The sequence below is a fragment of the Phalaenopsis equestris genome, unplaced genomic scaffold (genome assembly GCF_001263595.1).
Source record: "Phalaenopsis equestris unplaced genomic scaffold, ASM126359v1 Scaffold000224, whole genome shotgun sequence".
NCBI lineage: Eukaryota > Viridiplantae > Streptophyta > Magnoliopsida > Asparagales > Orchidaceae > Phalaenopsis > Phalaenopsis equestris.
Window position 1 is genome coordinate 7256565 of NW_018164666.1, and position 20681 is coordinate 7277245.

Below are 20681 nucleotides of genomic sequence, written 5' to 3' on the forward strand. Positions count from 1 at the left end.
CCTTGGACTTCACCCCGGAGCCCGAAATTACAAGTTGCGGCACCCAAGGGGTCGCTCGATTCGTTGTCTGCTTGCCCCGTTCGCCCCTTGTACTGTAGCAAGGGGCCCCAGGCTACGCCTACCTCTGCCGAGCATGAAAGAACAAGGAGAGAGGTCACTGGCGAGAGGAGGAATTTCAGGAGAGTAGGGAAGAACTTTGAAGCTTAGCAACCCCTATTCGATAGAACAAAAGAAAAAAAAATGGCGTAAGGTTGGTGGGCTACAGTATTGAGGATTAAAGGAGGAAATTAAGGAATAATTAAGGAATTATTACTTTAATAAAACTTATACTTTAAATATTTTATAATTCTCAATTTATTCGATTTACATACAGTGCTTTATATCAGTTTGATAAGTTTCATGCGTAGAATTTAATAAAACAATTTCGATCAAATTCCGGGAGGTGAAAATTTTGGGACAGTTTTTAATTGCGTCGAACTTACCTGATTTCTCAAAATTTGGGTGTTACATGACATCTCATATTTAAGAACATAAACTTTCAGTGAGCCTAAATTTCAATGAGATATTTATATATGATAGAATTTTTGTCATTTAATGACATATTTTGTCTCAATATTAACTTCCCAAAGTCAAATTTAATTTTTTTAAGGAAAAATATATGTTAGAGGAGGAGCTTGGCTCAAGATTTTTTAGTTAGTCTATGCAGAAATTGCCCTTTAAATACATGATATTCCTCAATGCTCCAAACATCTGTAGGAATTTTTTGGCTTGCTGAAAAAAGGAATACAGTGTAAATGAAATAGTGTGCTATGAATACTTCGCAACTATTTGTTTCAGTGTAAAATAAATCCAGAAATTTACTTTTTTATTTGATTTGAAGAAAAATGAAATCAAAATAGAACAAAATCAATGGCTAGCAGTAGACACCAGCAAGGGGCAAGCAACCGGCAGATGAAGGGCTGGTGGAGACGGTGGCCTACTGTAATTATTATTTTTCAAATTGTAAATCCAGTGGCTTTAACTAACATAATTATTTATTCTTTTTCATATGAATTTTTTGAACTTATATAAGTCTAGTGATTCTCAAAAGAGTCATTACTAAAATATAGATGCATTATTTTTTATTTATCATATGATGATAATAATAACCTTAAACATCGTCATAATGTAAATCATTCTCAAGCATTTAATATTTTTGTCATTCAAGACGAGGAATATGACAATATCCTAATGACATAATGACATCTAATACGTTGATATTACATTGCAAGTCTCACAATTTTTACCGCTCATTTTGCATGCCCCGCGTCTTGCCATTTATATTTTAAAAAATAGAAATTCTCTTTTGAGTTTCCCTATTAGACTAATAAATAGTAAGTTTTTCTTCTAACAAATTCAATCACATTACTTTTAGGACCGTCACTATAAAAGCAAACATGTCAACGATAATTATTTTCATAATTCAATATTTATATTTTAATTGCACATCTTGTTTTAGATTCAGAATGGATTTTGTGTTAGCTGGCATTTTGAAGTTGGTTCTTTCATTTCCTTTCCATTAATTGATATTTATATTTCACTATTGACTTATTGTAAGGACTCGGTTAAACGATGGAATATTATTTATTTACTAATATTTATACTTATTTATTTTTGCTTAAAGTTATTTATACATGATGTTTCCCACTAGAATTCAAAATTTCTTTATTTATCATGAATTTTGAGATTTATCTCATTAGTTGAAATCAATGCCTTTATCATGTCTCATGTTATCAAGATGTAACACCTCCTGGACTTGAGGTGTTACAAATAATGCCCATGTAGGAGCGATGGAGAGCAGGACACATGCACCACCAATGGAAATGATGAGAGTAGCTACAACTGGGGGCACATCAGTAGTAGCAGCAGACGAGAGGGATGCATGCAATTTAGCGAATGAGGCATATGAGCAATAGTGGACAAGGCCCATGCAGAGACAACAAGCAGGATGCATGCAGCAACAGCAGGCAATGTGCTATAATGGCAAAGAACAAGATTTGTGCAGCGAAAGCGAGCAAGTTAGGGCGGCAAACAAGTAGAAAGTTGTGCTATGTGGAGTAGATAAGCATAGAAGATAAAGATGAGAACGGATAGAGAGGGGGTTAGGATTGGGACAAATGCTGCTCTAATATAATGTTAGAATGGAAACGTATGTGTGATAATCACACGATGATCTCTCTATACATAATAGAAAAGTGAGTACAATGACTTAAGGACAACCAAATACACATAGAACTTATTATTATTATTTTCCTAGGTCAAAAATACTCATTTTGGAGTTGTCAAAATTACTTTTGATAGTTGGAGAAGCAAACACATAGAGGATAATCATAAAAGGCCTATGAAATATCATCATTTTAGCAGTTATTTGGTAGATATGAGTGGAGAGAAATAGTGTTTGCTTGGGGGATAGAAAGATAGATGATAGAATACTTTGATGTAAAGTCGTTATCTTTTGGGCTTATTCTTCCTGGATATTATAAAATCAAAAAGGCTATGGCAGACCTCAATCTTCCTCAAAACTCCAAGGAGCTTTATCTTCTATTGGAGTAATCTATTATTAGCTTCATTCTTTTCTTTTTTTCACTAGTGTCTATTAATGTAATTATCTGATACTTATTTTGATGAAACGGGTCTAGCACCCTGCTTTGCAATTAAAAAAAAAAAGCAACAGCACATAGCATCAAGAAATCTAGTATCAACAGTATGGTAACTCTACCCAAACCCTTAGATGTACTCCCAAAATCCCATCTAACTACCACAACTTCCAAATTCATACAAAGAAAAACACAAATATAACTGTAGATCTGAACCAAAAACTTCAGTTTAAAAAATGCCCTTGTCAGTTTCTTCCAACTGCTCTCTAAATGTAAATTTCATTCACCCTCCACTTAATATGTCACATTTACTTTCATTTCCTGTTTATCAATTAAATCGCGCACAAGTAAGTGTTAGCCTTTGAATACAATCAAAATCCGTGTACCCTCCTGTCCCCATCCCTTGCTCTCTATATCTTATAATCAAAAGCTATCAGATAAGCAACCATCAAACTAAAATCATGAGCTAATTAAAATATCTTCAGAAAAAGGTGCATGGGCAATGCAAAAGGTTTCCAAGTAATGTCAGATCTAGTTCAGGTTGATCCATGCAGCCTAACAATGCATTCTTAAGACATTCTTGGTCAATAATCTCAAAGTCACAATGAAAACGACCTATTTGTTGCTCCTAAAGCTACTATTTTTCAAAGGATTAAAAAAGTATATCACCATATGGATAAAAATTAAGTAAAAGAGTTATCTTTCAATTACTTAAGTTTATAAATTCAACTTTTGTGATGGAGGGTGAAACATGTGAACATAAGTGACTATCCTTTAAAATGGATACTAGTCCAGCTAATTTGGTTGATGAGGGAATTGCAAGTCGTCTAAAATCTTGAGTTTGGTCCAAGCCTAGGTCATAATCACCACCATATATCATAAAAGAGCTATACAAAGAAAAGAAAAGAAAAATCAGCAATCAGGTTATAAGTTTAAATGAAGACCAATAAACAGCATTAAGAAAAAATGTGGCAATACACTTATGAAACTGATATTGAAAATATATGAAGTACCTATTGATTTTTGTGCCTTTCTCATCTAAAAGTGGTAGCAGAGAGTTCTTTAAGGAGAAGTACCACTGTAGTGGAACTGGCCTTTTTGTGGAAACCACCAATTCTGTTTTGCCATGAATCTACATCAAGTGCTGTGGACATTAGACTGACTAAAGTGAAATGTTATTGTTCATAATGCAGTAGCAAATCAACAAGAGAAATACGGAGGATAGTTCTGAATTGAGTGTATTTTTCCTAGACAAGATTTTGGTTGTATGTTTGTAGTTGATCATGATGACATTGTTCACAGGCAATTTCCTCACACAAACCTAGAAAATAAGCTCGTAGAACATGTCAACAACGTACACATCTCAAAAGAGATCCCTGTGAGCACACCAAAAGCATAAAGCAGAATAAGAAGTTCAAAAAGAAATATTGGCTTTAAAGATAAATAGTGAAACAAAGGATTTTATTGTTAAAAGGATTCTATCGTTAAAAAGGAAGTCAAGCAGAGCCGTGAAGCCTATTTTGTTTATAAAAGATTTTGCCACTGGTTGGATGGTCATAAGTTGTGAATTATGCTACCATGTTATTTTGGTAGCTTTTATAATATACAAGGATAATTAGGTAATTCTTCTTAGAAAGGAAATTTGATTTGTCCTTTACTTTAATGTCACTGTTATTTATTTTGAAGCCATTGATCATGACTAGTAATTCTTCTCTACTCAACTCTCTAAAAACTTCTTATTAAGTCTAGGTCGCTAATGGGACCAATATGCTGATAATAGAGGCAGTAAATGTCTCACTTTCTTTTATATTCTCCATGTCTACTTAAATTTGCCTTCTCTACTATGTTCATTTGCATCAGTGAACTCACCACCACCAACAACAACAACAACAAAGCCTTAATCCCACTACGCGAGGTCGGCTACATGAATCCTTTTTCTCCATTGCGTCCTATATAGCGTCATATTTTCATTTAAATTTAATAAATTAAGATCATTTTTTTATGCAATAAGCCCAAGTCTTCCTAGGTCTACTCTGTCTTTCTTAACATAATTCGAATCTAAAACATCTACTCTCCTAATCGGATCATCAGATGGTCGACGTTTAATGTGACCAAACCATCTAAGACGACTCTCCTAATTTTGTCCGTCATCAGTGAACTCACCAAATAACTTAATTGTTTTGTAACATTTCATTCTACCAACTATGTTCCATGATATCCTTACGAAAAATGCAAATGGCATTGCCAAGAAAAAAGAGGTCGTATAAAACATTCTTTTATAACATTGACATTAAGTTACCCATCTTTTTCTTATTCAAAAAGTTTATTTCCTCGGTTGTCAGAAACTTCATGCTTTTAGTTTAAGGTGTGAACGATGTATTTAGCTAAAAATCAAGTTCCTTTTAAAATAAGCTTCAATAAAAGTTTACTTCCTTTCACAGATAGTTATACTGATGTTTGAGGACCTTTCTCGATTCCTTACATCTTGGGACACAAATATTGCCTTTTAATAATGATTTTACAAGATTTGGCCATATTTAATTAATTCAAAGAGCGATGTTACACAATGTATTCCCCAACTCCCAAAAATAATTGGCACAGAATTGCATCCCTAAGTTTTCTCACTCTTAACAATCCGCATAATTTACGAATCAATCTAATATTGCTTTATTCAAAAAACATAGAATCCTCCACTAAACACATGCATTTACATGCCATGATAAAATAGCATATTAGAGCATAAGAACTAGCATATCCTTGAGGTCGCAACTACAGGTTACTATAAACTTTCCTAAACTTTTTTGGATTGAGCTTATCATGACTATTGTCTTCCTTATAAACCGAAAGCCTACACGTATCATTAACTATCAAACGTCTTTTGAGGATGTTGTCAATAATTAGTATTATTCTATGTCATAAACCTTTGCACTAAGGTATTCATTAGCGTGTAATGTTTATGTTTACTCCTATATTAGGGATAAGTTGATCGCCCTATACCCTTAAGTGTGTCTTCTTTGGTTATTCTAATTATAAAAAGTGCTACAAACATTATTATCCACCTAAAAGAAAAAAATTGTCCATGTATATTCAATTCTATGAACAACCTTATTACTTTTGGAATGGCAAGCAGGTGTGGGAGCAACAAGGGAATCCTGGTAGCAATGAAGGGAAGGTGCGAAAATGCAGAGACAACAAGTATGATTATTGTCCTGGATGGTGGAAGCAAGGAGTTGGGGTGGGAAGCGGCGGGATTTCCTGGCTTTCCTAGGCAACGGCGGCAAGTTGGAGGGCTAGAAGAGCAAGAACAAGGTTGGGAAAAGGCAGTTTAGGTGGAAAAAATGCAGAAAGGGAAGGGGGAGGCAACTGGGAGGTTGGAGGTTGCCGAAAAAGAGCAAGGCGAGGCGGTTTCTGGAGGTGGTGGCAGTACAGAATGGTGGACGGTGGAGGCAGCAATGTTGCTTGGCTGGAACTGTTGGGGCAGAGAAGTAGAGGGAAAGGAAGGCGATGGTGACGGTTGGAACTGCAGAAAACAGCAACTGCAATGTTCTCTGCCACCGCAGCACGGCGGAGGATGGTTGCAGCTCTTGGGAGGGGGAGATGGTGGGGGTAGTCGACGATATTCACTACCATAGAATGGGATACAGTTAGAGCGCCACTCGCCCTTGAATACAGTCTAGAAGAGAAAAAAAGACACCAACTGCTGTTCCGACTGAAAATTCACAAAAATTAAACATAAAACATCAAAAAAGTAAATATATAATAATAGGATAACCACAAGTGGTATAAGGGAACCGGTCGACTCCACTACCGCAAAAATACCTAGGCCACTTCAATCCAGAAAAGGAAGCAGGATCCCCTTCCCGTTGCAGTCAATCCCGCGTGAGTGGGATACGCCCTGCGCCGCTATATTGTTTAAAACCAATTTTGGGAGTTTTGGTTTTGAATTTTCATTTAGAGTTTTTTTTTTTCTTCTAGTTTGAGAGCTCCATCCTCTTTCTTTTCAAATGGTGTACTAGTACCTCAATCACGAATAGATGATGAATCCTCAATGAAGTTTGTATCCCTATTACATAGTAGCCGACCATCCCCTTCCTCTCAACTTACCACAAAAATAGCAGCAGCCAACCCTCAAACTTTCCAAATCCCTTTCATTTTTCAAGTTTCCCCTTTTCATTATCTTACAACATCCTCAAACCCTTATTTTGTTCCCTATTCACAGCCTAGAAATCCCATATCAACATCAAAAGACAATTTTTATTTCAAGCAAGGGGAATTTATATAAAATGTAAAAAAGGGGTAGTGTGAAAGACAAGTTGATGTTGAATCTAAATCTTATGAGAGGAGTGAGTAGTGATAGAAGTGATAGGCCCATTCAAAATACTATCTAAGAAGAAGCAAGGAATGCTAGTATCATGCCCCACTCCAAACTTCAATACCCCACTTGAAGAAACTACCGCCCCTGAAAATTTGTTCTCTGAATAAAATTTATTCAAAATGAGAACATTCTTTGGGTCATCCTCCTGACAGGGCAAGGTCATAAGCCCCAACTTCTATACATGATCCTCTACAAAAAATACAATAATGGGAAAGGCATGTAACTCGCCAATAGTTATTGAAACGCAAGTAAATATTTTTCCCCAATTGAGCTAATTTTTTTTATCATGAACTAGGGATTCAAAATTCAATAATAAATAACATCAAAATATCTATCTACGCATTTTTATTAGGTATTCAAGGTCTTTTGTGATGATAACTTATTTAATGAGAGAGCTTCGTGAGCAATCATGCAGATAAAATAGGGTTATGTCCCAATTGTATTATGCACCTTACCTAAAATTTTAGGCAATAATTCCCACTATGAGTCCAACCCTCAATAAGCCAGTATAGTCTATATAACTAATGGCGCAATAATCTACATAAAAAAAATAATAATAAAGGCAAGTTTTCTTATACCACAATTTGTAAGCCAACAACATGATTATACCATAACAGTAAACGATGAAAGAATCATAAGTGTGAGAACCTCTGCGTGCTTTTAAAGTATCTACCTGATAATGGAATCAATTATTTCATGTTATAACCAAAGGGTTGATCATCAAAATCAAGCTAACATTTTAAAAACAATTATTCTAAGCCTATTCATGTATGATAGGTACAATTAGCATCGATTAAAACTGAAGAATCTCACCACAAAATGCTCTCTAAGAACTTCAACAAAAATGTATTTCAGGCTCTTTTTTTATGGTAGGCACAGTCGAAACATAATCATAATTGAAAATAATTTCATAAAAGCTAGTCATTACAAAATTTATATATATTGGTCGCCAAAGCTCATAACAACCATGTCTATCCTCCACACCAATTTGCCAATGATGACTAATTTAAGTTTTAACCAAAACATTTTTTGCCCAATCCAAATTATTGCCACTAAAGCAAAACAACATAAAGGCTATACTGAACTAAATCAAAAACTATTTCTTATAATCAAGAAAGACAATATAATTAATCATAGAAACTTGTGTCTATCAAAAACTTCAAACAAGATCATAAAATCCTCACAAGATGAAAAAATCTCTAAATTGTGTCATATCTAATATCCAATACCTTCTAAAAAACGCAAGTCAAAATCACTTGCACGTGACAAAGCCAAGTAGGGAATTTCATAGCCCGCAAAAAGACAAGTAGAAAGTCTTAATATTTTAAGGAAAAAACATTATTAACTAAAAATTTTACCTGACCTATCCAACCAGCTAACTCGTCAGGATTTGCAACAGTTGCTGAGAGACATATAAGTTGGACTTCCTTCGGACAGTATATGGCCTGTGTTACTTAAGTGAAAAAAAATAAATCATGTGAAATAAAAATATCAAATGCCTATAAGATAAGCAAACTAAAGAACATAAGAACACATACTATCTCTTCCCAAACAGTACCACGTGATATGTCACTCAGATAGTGAACTTCATCAAGAACAACCACATCGACGTCAAACAACTTACTCCCTGAAGACACCATTCCAACACTACAGAATAAACATAATAGTTTATAGTGTCAAACTATATCAATTGATAAGAAATTTAAAGTGAAAGCATTGGTATCCAAAATTTAATATTTAATTTTAATAATATAGGAACAAGGTCTTCCGACATCCAAGAAAAAAATACATTCCTAACCTAATAACTGTGAATCCATTGAGTTTCTATACATTAACCAAAACAACAATCGTGGCAATGGGGTGATTGAAGTTAACTATAGAGTTGAGTACAAAGTATGAAAACATCAGCATACTTGATTAGTGTGTTCAATAAAAACTTATAGAATAGAAACATGTATAAATAAAAATATAAAACATTAAGAAAATCCAACACTTCTAATATGCTTGCAATAGTTGACGAATCAATGGCGTTGAGCATTATCCAATGCTTCCTTTCCAAAACATGCCAGATACATAATACAATTAAAAATATTGGATGTTACAATTGTTTTTCATAAGAAAATATGATTAAGTCGCCTACTTTTGGATATTGGCAAAAAGTGACAACAATAACAAGCATTTATCCCACTAAGTGGGGTCGACAAATTTAACACTTCCATTATCGGCTCCCAAGACCCGGATATGAAAAGTGGAGGGTTGTGTTAAGTAGTTGACCACCAGCATAAAATTTGTCCAAAAAATCATAACATTAATTATATAGGCAAAAAGTGAAATTCAAAAATATTTCATCAAGGTGTTTCTCTTGTAATATTTTAGGCAAAAAGTGAAAGATCAAGATGATTATTAGATGGTAAAAAATCTTCTATTTCAGTCAAAATAAATTACATCTATCAATCATCTTGATCTTTCAAACTATTTAGTGAAAAATCTCTCCTAATATGTTTTGGTTTGTTCCGAAAACTTGTTGCTAGGCATAGATTTTCTACATGATGTGGTGGTTGATATTGCTAACCCTGATACCCCTTCGTTGGTGATTACCATCTAGCGTGAATACACCGCAAGTTATTGTACAACAACCTCTTCCCACTATTGAAAAAAAAGATTATTTATCACAACTGATTTTCTATGGTTGAAGCTTTTAGAGTGTTAACTCTCCAGTAAATAATAGACTTAAATTTTTTTATACCAAAAAGAGGCAGATATTAGAAGAAAATCAATCGACACCATCCTAATTTCACTAGAATTCAAGCTAGGTGACTCAAATAAAATCTTTATATTTTTCTATTTTATTATATTTTATTTTAGCTCTGACATTTCTTGTTAAATGTCATTAATTTGATCTTTTCTTTAAACTAATTAATGACAATGGCTACTAAAAAACATCATAAAAATATAATGGGCATGGTGAAAACATGGCATCCCATAAAAAAAATTATATAAAAAATAAATGTAGGCCTAAAATGGAAAAGAAAAAATGCACATAGGATAATTAGCTAGTGACAAAACTCAAAAAGTAGTGTGCACAAAATTAATTATCACAACAATAGTATCAAACAATATTTAAATGGGATAAAATGTCAAATAGTAACAGCGAGACCAATTACATTACCTCTGATACATCATGTTACGAAGAATCTCTGTCGTCATAATTAATATCGATGCATCTTTGTTAATTGAAGAATCTCCAGTCAAAAGACCAACTCTATTCTCACCAAATGATTTCCTATAAACATTCAACCCCGAACAATTTGTCATTACAATGCTGAAGAATACAGTACCAAATGATGTGTCTCTCATCTTTGATAAAAGTTGAATCTCCAGTCAAAAGATTGAGATATTGATGGAGAACCCACCACTTGTTTTATTATTTGTAATAAACGTTATTTTTCTTTTTTTTTAAATTATTATATTAGCAATTTTATGTTAGTTAGAGCTTCATGATCATTTCATCTATTATTACATTTGCTATAGATGGAGAGAGAGAGACAGAAACACGGAGAAATAGAGAGACTAATGTCAAGTTAGATTTATCAAGATAAATGAGCTTAATTAATAATGACCTCAAATAAATAAGGAATGCAATATTAAGAAATATTAAATGAGATTTTCATAAAGAAATACATTTTAAAAAATAAGAATAAAAACAATTAGCATAACCATGAACTTCACTATAGATTAATCATAAAGAGAAGTGAGTTCCTTTATATTATGCGTTATGTTAGGTAAGATTATAAATAATTGATGAAATACATGTTGAGAGTTGGAGAGTTACAAATGATGTTAGGAAACTTAGGTTCTCAAGTCGCTTACTGAAATCCTGCAAAAGAGAGTACAGTATGCGATAGAAGGATGTAAATTTTTCAATACATGAGAACAACAGATAACATTTAGAATTATAATAATTGTAAGTTACCAAAATAATTTATAAGATAATATATTGGAGCATAAGTATAGAAGTAATCACACCAAAATCAATTAATTATTTTCAATTTATAAATATCTATAATTAAGTCATTTTTTGTGCTCAAACAGTTATGGAAAGCATGGAGACTGATGGAAGGATTTTTAAATCATTTTTGTTGATTCAAAAAAGTTCTATGGTGATGTAATATGAGAACTTGTTGGTTTGAATTGAGAAGAAAATATGTGAAATAAATACATGTTGAAGTAGTTCAAACTATGCATGGATGAGGAGGTGACCATTCTTAGAATTCATGCCAAAGTGACTAGAGAGTTTTAAATCACATCAGGATTATATTGAAGAGCATTATCTATTACCAAAGGAATACTTCCGAAGATATTAAAAATCAAGTATGTTGATTTATGCTATTTTCATGTGGTAGAAGCAAACTCAGTGCATAATGTTCCAGATAATGCAAGTCTAAGTAATTAATCAACAACCTTACCTCACTATTTGTAAAGAGAATGTCATTGCGACACTTACAATTGCATATGATGTTGTGCTAAATTATAAAATATCCTCTAGAATATAAAGGGCTTAGAATTAGTAAGAAATAATTTAAGTTATTAATAGTTGATAAACAACCTTAGTGCATATAAAAATTGAAAACTATCAACTTGTAATAGCAAGCATTTAAAGTTTAATTAATTTAACTTAAAAAAAGGAGATTTCTTGCTTACAACACCTGATTTGCAAGTGTTATTTGTCTGTCAACCCCATCGCCCACGAGAAAGCATATGAGGGCTTATCTCTCGTTTCCTTCCATTTGAACCAACAGCACGAGAGCAGTAAGAGAGGAAGGATAAGCAAGCAAAGGAAAAGGGAGAAGGAGAAGCCATGAGGAAGAAGAGCAAGGAAGTCGAGAGTTTTCCTTGTCTTATGGTTCCTGAGGACTCAATCGAGCCTTGTAAGCTCCAGTTGAAGAGAGTCGTGCCTTAATCGAAGAAGATGAAGAATAAGAAGAAGGCGCTTGAGGAAGGTGGGATGAGATCGAACCAAACAAAAGAGGGTTTGGGCTGTTCAAAAGTGTCTCAACAGTCCAAGGCACGGAACGAAAATGAAGGGTGGTAAATACAGAGCAGCTCCTCTCCATTCAAGCGTCACTTCCTGTACTCGAGAGAAGGTCGAAGGGCTCCTTAAACTCCTAGCGCAAGGAGCTGCTCAAGTAGGGCTTTTATTCGTGCAAACGTGTTTGGTTCCAAGCATCTACAAGCAAGGGAGACTGATACAACAGAAGCGTACGGAGACGATCGGACAGTTGTTGGTGCCTCTGGAGATCGATGAATAATCAGTATTAGTGGAACCAACTAGAAGAGTGAAGATCAACTATCAGCTTACTTAGAAGCGTAAGGAGACGCACAAGAGGAACAATATTGATGAAGAACATGTAGATCAATTAGAATGATCCAATGGGAAGAAGACCAGGAAAAATTCAGATGGATTTAGTAGATGTACAACTCATATTAATATAGTTACCTGCGCAAATGTAAAAGATGATATAAGGGTGAATGATTGATGGGCTCCAACACATATTACTGGTATCGTCAGCCTGGACATATAGCAAAATATTGTCCATCACTTGGCCAAAAGAGTACTGAAGATCAGAAATCAGGTAGAGCTCCTTCACAAAAGACTGCAAGTTGACAATAGAGTATAGCTTCAGCTCCTACCCAAGATCAACCAAGTCAGCCTGTTCAACCTCGAGTTTATTTAATCACTCATAGTGAGCCTGAAGAACCCGCTATTGTTGATGTTGATGTGTTTTGATTTATTTATATATATATATATATATATATATATATTTATATATATATATATATATATATATAAAAGTGTTTTTCTAGTATATTTTTTCTTGCTTTGGTAACTATGTGTTGTTATCTGAAGTATGGTTGAGTCACCTTGTATAGGATATTTACCTTATAGTGATTGCTTTTTATCTTCATGAATGACCTTTAGTGTTTATCATGAAATTTATGGATAGCTAATGTCGACCTACTTAATGAGCTATGTTTGCAGCCAGTTTTAAAATTTCGAAAATGAAATTTTTGTAAGTTGAGAAAATTGTGACGTCTCGTTTCAGTTAACCAGAGTAGAGGAAACCAATAATTGAAGAAGCGAGGAGTTGGGAAACCGAATAGAGTGGAGAGAAAGAGAGGGGGCAGAAACCATGGAGGCGAGCTCGCCCTCTAAATCGATGCGAGAGGTGGGAGCTCTCGTGCATGCGGTCAGAGAGCAGAGGAAGAAAGAAGAAGAGATGTTGTGTGCTTTCTTACCCAAGAAAACGACACAGCGAACCCGTGTTTTGTGCTCTAGGGAAGAGGAGGACCGCAATATTGCTTTGCTGCGTCGAACCACAGCCAAAGGCAAAGGAAGGAAGATGAAGTGCGAGGTGGAACCAACGTTCAGAGGAAGAAGAAGCTGTTCAAAATCAAGTATGTTGATTGACTATTAAACATCATGCATTTCTTATTAAAAATTGGAGATAAATTGGGATACTTCAAAAGTTAAATGTGGGTAATTATAATGAAATATTATCTTGGCAGTATTATACAATATGAGAACAACATGGAATTTAGAGATAAATTTAATGAAAGAGCAATTAGATAGCCTTGTTACATGGATCCATATGATGGGCAACAACAAAGTTACTGATAGCCAAACTAAGTGTGATAAACATGAGAATATCAATGTGGATATGACATAAAACCAAAAAGAATATATGAAAATTATAAAAATCAAGGGACAATATGAGTAAAGCCTATCAAAGATGGGTCATTAAAAAATAAAATTAGTTTGAGAATTTATTAAGAGTAGAAAATGTAGGCGGATAAAACTTAGTGGATAGATTACGAGAAAAAATGGTTAACCAAAAATAAAATTGTTAAAAGTTGTGCAAAAATAAATATTCAAAATAGAATTACACCTCAAGTTGTAGTTTAAAGAAACGATTGGTAGGTGAGAAAGGATAATGATGAACCCAAAAAACGTTGATAAAGTTAATGATGATCATGGTGAGGCACATAACTTTTGGCATGGTTATTTCAAGCCATTTCAAGCCACAAAATGAACGAATAGAATGCTCTTAGCCATAATTTATAGAAAACATGAGAAAAATGCAATGCGATAAATAATGATGCACATCTAGCACCTTACCAAAGGAAGAGAAACATGTAATTTAACAACTGAACAACAATATTTAGAAAATTAAAGCAACTAAAGAGCTTCTTCAGATAAGCTTAAATTGGAAAATGCAACTACCTGAAATCTCGATATTTTTGGTTAGACAAAGCCTTCAACGGGGTTGTATAGAAGAGTCGTCTTCCTTTAGCAACAGTAGCCATTGCTGAAGCTTCTGCAATTAATGTCTTCCCACTACTAGTTGGTGCAGAAACTACAACTGATGAACCCCTTAAAAATGCTTGGATGGCTAACCTCTATGTAGAAATAGAAGATAGTAAAAATTTAAAATTAAAAGCCTAAGAAAGATAAGCGAATAAAATCCCCACCTAAAATGAAGTTAAATTCCTTCAAAACGTATAGTCTAACAAACAAATTTGTCTGATTAGAATAAAACCCTTAAAGTGTATCAAATTCAACTGAATTACACAAAAACTTTTCCAATTAGATTTTACATAATTGGGGGCATGGTTCTGCTGTTCCTTCGTGTGTAGCATACCATAAGCAGATAAGCTTTGGTGCAAAGATAAACTTTTCAATAGAAATACCACATGGACAAAATGAAAAGTAAGGGATTGAACAAGGAAACCCTGCAAATTAATATGCAGAAAATGTAGCAGCCCTCGCAGTAGTATATCACCGGTAGCTTAATTCTAAGAGCTATTAAGAACCACATAAAAGGTTTCTCAGTGGAAAATACTAGCTTGGAAGGCGATCTTGGACAATATTTATGTTTGATGGGTGTCTTACATTGAACCAAAGATGAAATCTCCACACCCAACCCCTAAGCCCGCCAACACTTCCAGCTTCATTAATAGTCCAAAACATCCATCATTTTAACATCAGTTACTTCAAAAAAAAGTAAGACCGGGATACACATGCATCCTCAGAATGCATTTCAAATACAGCCTGACAGTTTCTTCAAATTCTAAGGTGTTTGGCTGCCTCTTGGATTTAAGTTAAGCTAGGAAAATCCAAATTTAGTAAATCTAGTGAATGTTAAATCCAAATTTATGTTTGGTATTATTTAGATTAAATCCAGTTAAGTTCATACCAAATGTTTGCCATTTGTTTTTAAGATTTAACAGATAAAATGATGTCATTTTCTTAAATCCACCTCCAGTTTGGATTTATTAAATCCGGAATCACCATCTCGCCAAAGAAAGCTTTGGATTTAGCCAACAGCAGGATTTAAAAACACTGAATTCGTGTTTGGCGGATTTACGTTAAATTCATAGGTAAATCGCCTGTCAATGGCGAACCAAACGCAATGTTTCGTCCGCATAAACCCTTCAAAGACAATGATAATTTCAAAGAATAATAAGAGAAATATCATGGTGTAAAGCTCATGAGTCTTAGAAGCCTAAGGTATCTCGCACATGCATAAATCTGGATATAGGTTTAAAGTGCGGCACAGCTTATATATGGATTCATAGAAATCAACTCGGACATAAGTTAAGTCCGTCATATAAGCGCACAAACCTGGAACTTATCAATGGGAAAATCATAAACACCAGCAAGCTCATCAAAATCAATAATCTCCTCCCCGAACTCCCTGACCTCTGTTATAAGCCTCTCCACCCTCTGCCACGTATGATGGTTGTACTGAGTCAAAGACCCCGCTGAGTGCTGCACTTCCACCCTCACCTCCACCTCCTCTTCCTCGCTCTCCGTGTACTCATACACATCTTCAGAAAAAGCCCCAGTCGCTAAAACCCCATTTACATACTCTTCCGCCGCCACATCTTCATCATCTTCTTCATCCTCCTCCGCCTCATCCTCGTCTTCTAGTTCAAAGAACTGTTGTTCCCTCCCTGACGAGGGGCGGATGGAGAACAGAGTGACGGAAAGAGGAGGCCTTGCGACGGGCAATCTTCGTCCAATGCGGCGGGAGCCTAGGGAAAGGCAGCCGTCACTTCGGCAAGTGAAGGGAGGGAGGAATAGACGCCGGAGAGAAAGCGGGGAGCAAGCTGGAGCGACAGAGAGCATTTCAGTGTGGGTGGAGACGCAGAACCAACGCAAGGGCAACCGGAGCCACAAAATATTATCTGCGTTTAACGCTAATACAGCTTATCCTCCGCGAATTCAATAGGCTGTTGTTTAGTTTCTGCAGGTTATTCTGAATAAATAATCATTCTGTGTATGAATGATCATTCCGTGTGTCTGTTATGAATACATTTTTTAGGCGTTCTGCTTGTGCGTTTGGAAAAAAGCTACTGTTTTTAGATAAATGATCATTCCGTCATTATAATTTTCAAAAAATAATTTTTAAATTATGTTTAATATCAATTTTAATCAATAAATTATATTTTACACTAATTTTAAAATAAATTAATTTAAATTAAATTTATTAACAATATTACGCATTCCCACAATTAAAATATATAAGCTACATGAATTCTTTTTTTTTCTATTGCATCCTATCTAACAAATGAATTTTAATTTTTATATTTATATTAATTTACTTGTATTTTAAAAGATGAAGTATATTTTTAAAATATTAGTATTAATATTTTGTTATGTGATATCATTTTTTTTTAATATTAAATGAACATTAAAATATAAGTGAAACAAAGAAGTCTTTTTAGAGAGAGGGAATAAGAAGAAAGTAAACTCAAAAATAAAAAATATGCATGAGAAGCTGAATAACCTGAATTGAAAAACTTCTTATAACCCTTATTTTATTACACAATTAACACAAAGTATAGACACATATATATAGACTTGTCGATTGACAAATTTGTAATTTTATAACAATACAAAGTTTTGCAGACCACTTCACTTAAAATAGGGTTCAAGATACCAAATTAAAATACATATTAAAACTGCAATTAGTAATACGATTATAACATTCAATTTAAAATGCAACAATAACATCTCATGAGAACCGTTGTTTGGTTGGTGCACGATCGAACCCCGAGTAACATTATGCGGCTGGGAAACACTCGAATCATAATTGATGGTCTCCAATTGTGACACCGTCGAACCTCATGCAACGTTGTCCGATTGGGATAATGTAAAATCTAAAAGGGTTGTCTGCCCACCTAAAGAAGTCGCAATCGTCCAGTTTGTATTTCCACCTCGGGCATCTATAGAATTGCCGCCCGTAAATATGTTGTCGGCGTGACGTGAGTATAAGGGCGACATTCCGCAACGGCACATCGCTTACTCGGACTTCCCTGAATATCTGGAGCTCATCATCCTACAATTATTAAAAAGAGAATATATCAGCCAAAAAATATAAGAAATTAAGAAAATATACTTACTAAAGTGTGGATGCAGCGGTTGTCGACAACAAAGTTTTGTGCCCATCTAAGCTGCTCCACAGGGAGATAGGGGCGGGGAGAAAAAGAGGGGGAGAGAAAGAGAAGGGGAGAGAAGGGGCCAACCATCTCACCTAAATGGGAGTTCTTGACCCCAATACATGCAGAGAGGATTCAAAATTGCCATTTCAATTGAAATGAGCACTCATGTAAGAAGCAAATCATAAAAAATCAAAATACTTGTACATACATAAAGGAATCACAAGAAAGAAAAGGTCTTCATCTTCCATTTAGGGTATGCCCAAACTTCCCTTAGGCATTTGGAGTGGCGACAAACGAATCATTCTCTATGCTTCAAAAATTTCAGTAAAGCATTCTCTTATACTAGTAAAAACAAGTGGATCTAGATTTTTAGAAGCTTTGATCATTCTCAACAAGTGGGTCAACATTTTTAGCACTTTCTTCTCAAAACTTATAGATTTGCCGCAATATCCAAGAGAGAAAAAGTCGAAATTAGAGAAGGCTTTCAGCTAGGGCTGTCAAAAAAGTTCATTGTTCGTGAACAACTCGTGTTGGGCTCGTTCGTTAAGTAAACGAACTGAACATGAACAAATTTATAAAGCTCGAATTATAAACGAGCCGAACACGAACAACTCCTTGTTCGCTCGTGTTCGGCTCATTTTAGCTCAAAATAAAAAAAATTATATAACTATGTATATAACAATGTATTACATATATTATTTATATAATAATATATTATATATATCTATGTCTAAGTTTAAATCATAACACCTCACGTGACAATGTAGTTTGTGCATTCTTTTGTATATATTTGATCCAGGTTCGAATCTCACACTTTACATCTATTTCTCAATTTAAGTTTAACGAGTCAATTTCAAGTCGAACAATAACACAAATATTTTAATTGAGCCGAACACGAACACACAGTTCACGAGCCAATTTCAAACACAAGCCGAACACGAGCCAAGCCTGAGCTCGCTCAACCTCGACTCGTTTACAGCCCTACTTTCGGCCAAATGGGGGAGAGGAGGGAAGAGACAAATTTCTTTACCTGCGGAGCGAATTGGAGTAGCGACGGAGGCAGGAGTAGCCTCTTCGATAGAGGAAAAGTAGGGCGTAGATGGGGTTTAGCAAAGGAAAGGGGGGTAAAAGCTGGAGTGCAAAGTCGGACCTCGAGGATATAGAAAATAAAAAACATTGTTTTTAAAAGTTTATCTTAAACTTTAGAATCAAACAGTGATGCAGCGTTTTGAAAACGCCGCCACTCTTATAAGTTGCCCCAAACGAGCCCTAAGAGATCGTTTTGGGCTGAAATGTGTGGCTGTAGTGTTTGAAAACTGTGGCGTAGAATATGGTAATTTTTATCTTTTAAGCATGGCTCGCAAACGGACCTTGTTGCAGTTCCTCTCTGCCCTATCTCGCTCCTATCTCCCCCTCTACTCTCACTTCTCCTCTCTCCCGATCTCATAAGTTTCATTTCTTTTCTTACGTATGCAAATGTGCGCCAAATCATATAAATCACTTCATGTTTAATTGTTTGTTTGTTGTGTAATTTTATTTTTCGCATTATTGTGCACAACAATGGGGCCACAACAATGGGGCCATTTCATCAACTTCACACCAAATAGCCATTCAAACATAAACTAATACTATTTTGTCTTAATCTATCATTAGATCTGAAGGGTAAATCTCCTCTATTTGCTTCTCAAAGATATAATTGAAAATTTTCTTTTTTACTTATGTTGACATGTATTTTTTTTCTTTTGGATGAAATTAGTAGATATGTATTTTTTTTTTCTAAATTAAATGCTTGCTTCCTAAAAAGAGTTAGAATTTTTTTGTTTGATTTATATTTTATTTCATAAATTCATTTTGTCTAGTCGATTCATAATTTAGATACAAAAGTTTACGATGAATTTATAACTATTTTATATAGATTCGGTTAGATCTACTCATTTTTTATGCTAAATTAATATATTTAATAATTTCATATGAAGTAACTTTTATGTAGGTGTGCGCAAATTTAAATTTATTGAATTTCTTCATGTTTGTATATCCTAATTTTTTATGATGCAATAATAAACTATATGCAGGCAATCATAAAAAAAAAAAAACTCACAACTCACAAATAGCATCCCTATAATATCCCTATAATTTTAAAGAGCATTCTTTATTTTAATTTGTATAATTTAGATTTCTACTTAGATAATAGGATAATTTGATCTTTTGCCTCTTATAAAATATCAATTTTGTCTCTCCTGAGCTATCACTTTGTTCTTTATTGCCCTAATCTCCCCCACATTGGATTTAGGGGGATAATTTGCCATTGAAGAGATTAGATGTTTTAGATTTGCCTTATGTATAAAAGGTAGCGGTAGACCTCAAAGGACTCGATCAAATTTATAAAAAATAATCATAATTTATTAGAATTACATGAAAATATGACATTCAGTGTAACACAATAAAAAAAAAAATTTATTTTGCTGACCACTTAGTGGGATAAAGTCTTATTGTTATTGTTATTGGATAAATTAGTCTTGGAAGATTTATATATGAAATGAAAGTTATTGTCTAATTAAAATTTGAATACATAAAAAATAGATTACTACACTGTCGGCCGTTTTTTATCGTTCAGCTTGATTTTCGTAGTTTGAAAAGGTGATGATTTTGTGATTTTGAAAATAATTTAAATATAAATATAACTTTTTGAAAGAAGTAACTTTTTAATTTTTAAAATAAGTGAGACCAAACGAATCTCACATTTTCAGATAGTTTAGATGATTTAACGCAATACTACAAGCAATACACTTATCCCGAAGAATAAATATATTACTTGTAATAGGGATTCAATCATCTAGACTAAACAATTTGTGACATCCGTTTTGATCTGCGAAATATTTTATAAAAAGGCCAACAAGTTCCCCTATCTAACATAAAAATTAGATAGGGTTTATTTTATCTGGGTTCCTGGTTCCCTATAGAGGCAAGCCCCTATAGTTAATTACATCTTAAATGATCGAAATCACTTAAGAAAACTCTCGATTAAGATCAGGTGGTTTTGCTTTCAAGATTTCAAAATTTAGGTTTTCACGATTGGACATAAGAAAGTCAAATGGGAATGACTCAAAATAGGAACAATTATTTTAGGGATTCAAATAAAAGAAAAGTAGGGGATATCACAGATC

General features: G+C 34.2%; 1 protein-coding gene across 5 annotated transcripts in view; it reads right to left on the reverse strand.

The window, feature by feature from the left end:
* LOC110023330 (DExH-box ATP-dependent RNA helicase DExH15 chloroplastic) overlaps positions 1-16294 on the reverse strand; it is an 86816-nt gene extending 70522 nt beyond the window's left edge. For 2 of the 5 annotated variants that reach the window (XM_020722676.1, XM_020722680.1), the window contains exons 1-6: positions 15695-16294; positions 14294-14469; positions 10181-10294; positions 8550-8658; positions 8370-8456; positions 3650-3768 (exon numbers count right to left, since the gene is read on the reverse strand). In XM_020722676.1, the coding sequence (XP_020578335.1) occupies positions 3650-3768; positions 8370-8456; positions 8550-8658; positions 10181-10294; positions 14294-14469; positions 15695-16201 (1112 nt within the window). In that variant the 5' untranslated portion in view covers positions 16202-16294. Of the gene's footprint in view, positions 1-3649; positions 3769-8369; positions 8465-8549; positions 8659-10180; positions 10295-14293; positions 14470-15694 lie in introns of all 5 variants that reach the window. The other 3 variants (XM_020722677.1, XM_020722679.1, XM_020722681.1) reach the window with 3 other exon arrangements.
* Between the last annotated feature and the right edge of the window lie 4387 nt (positions 16295-20681).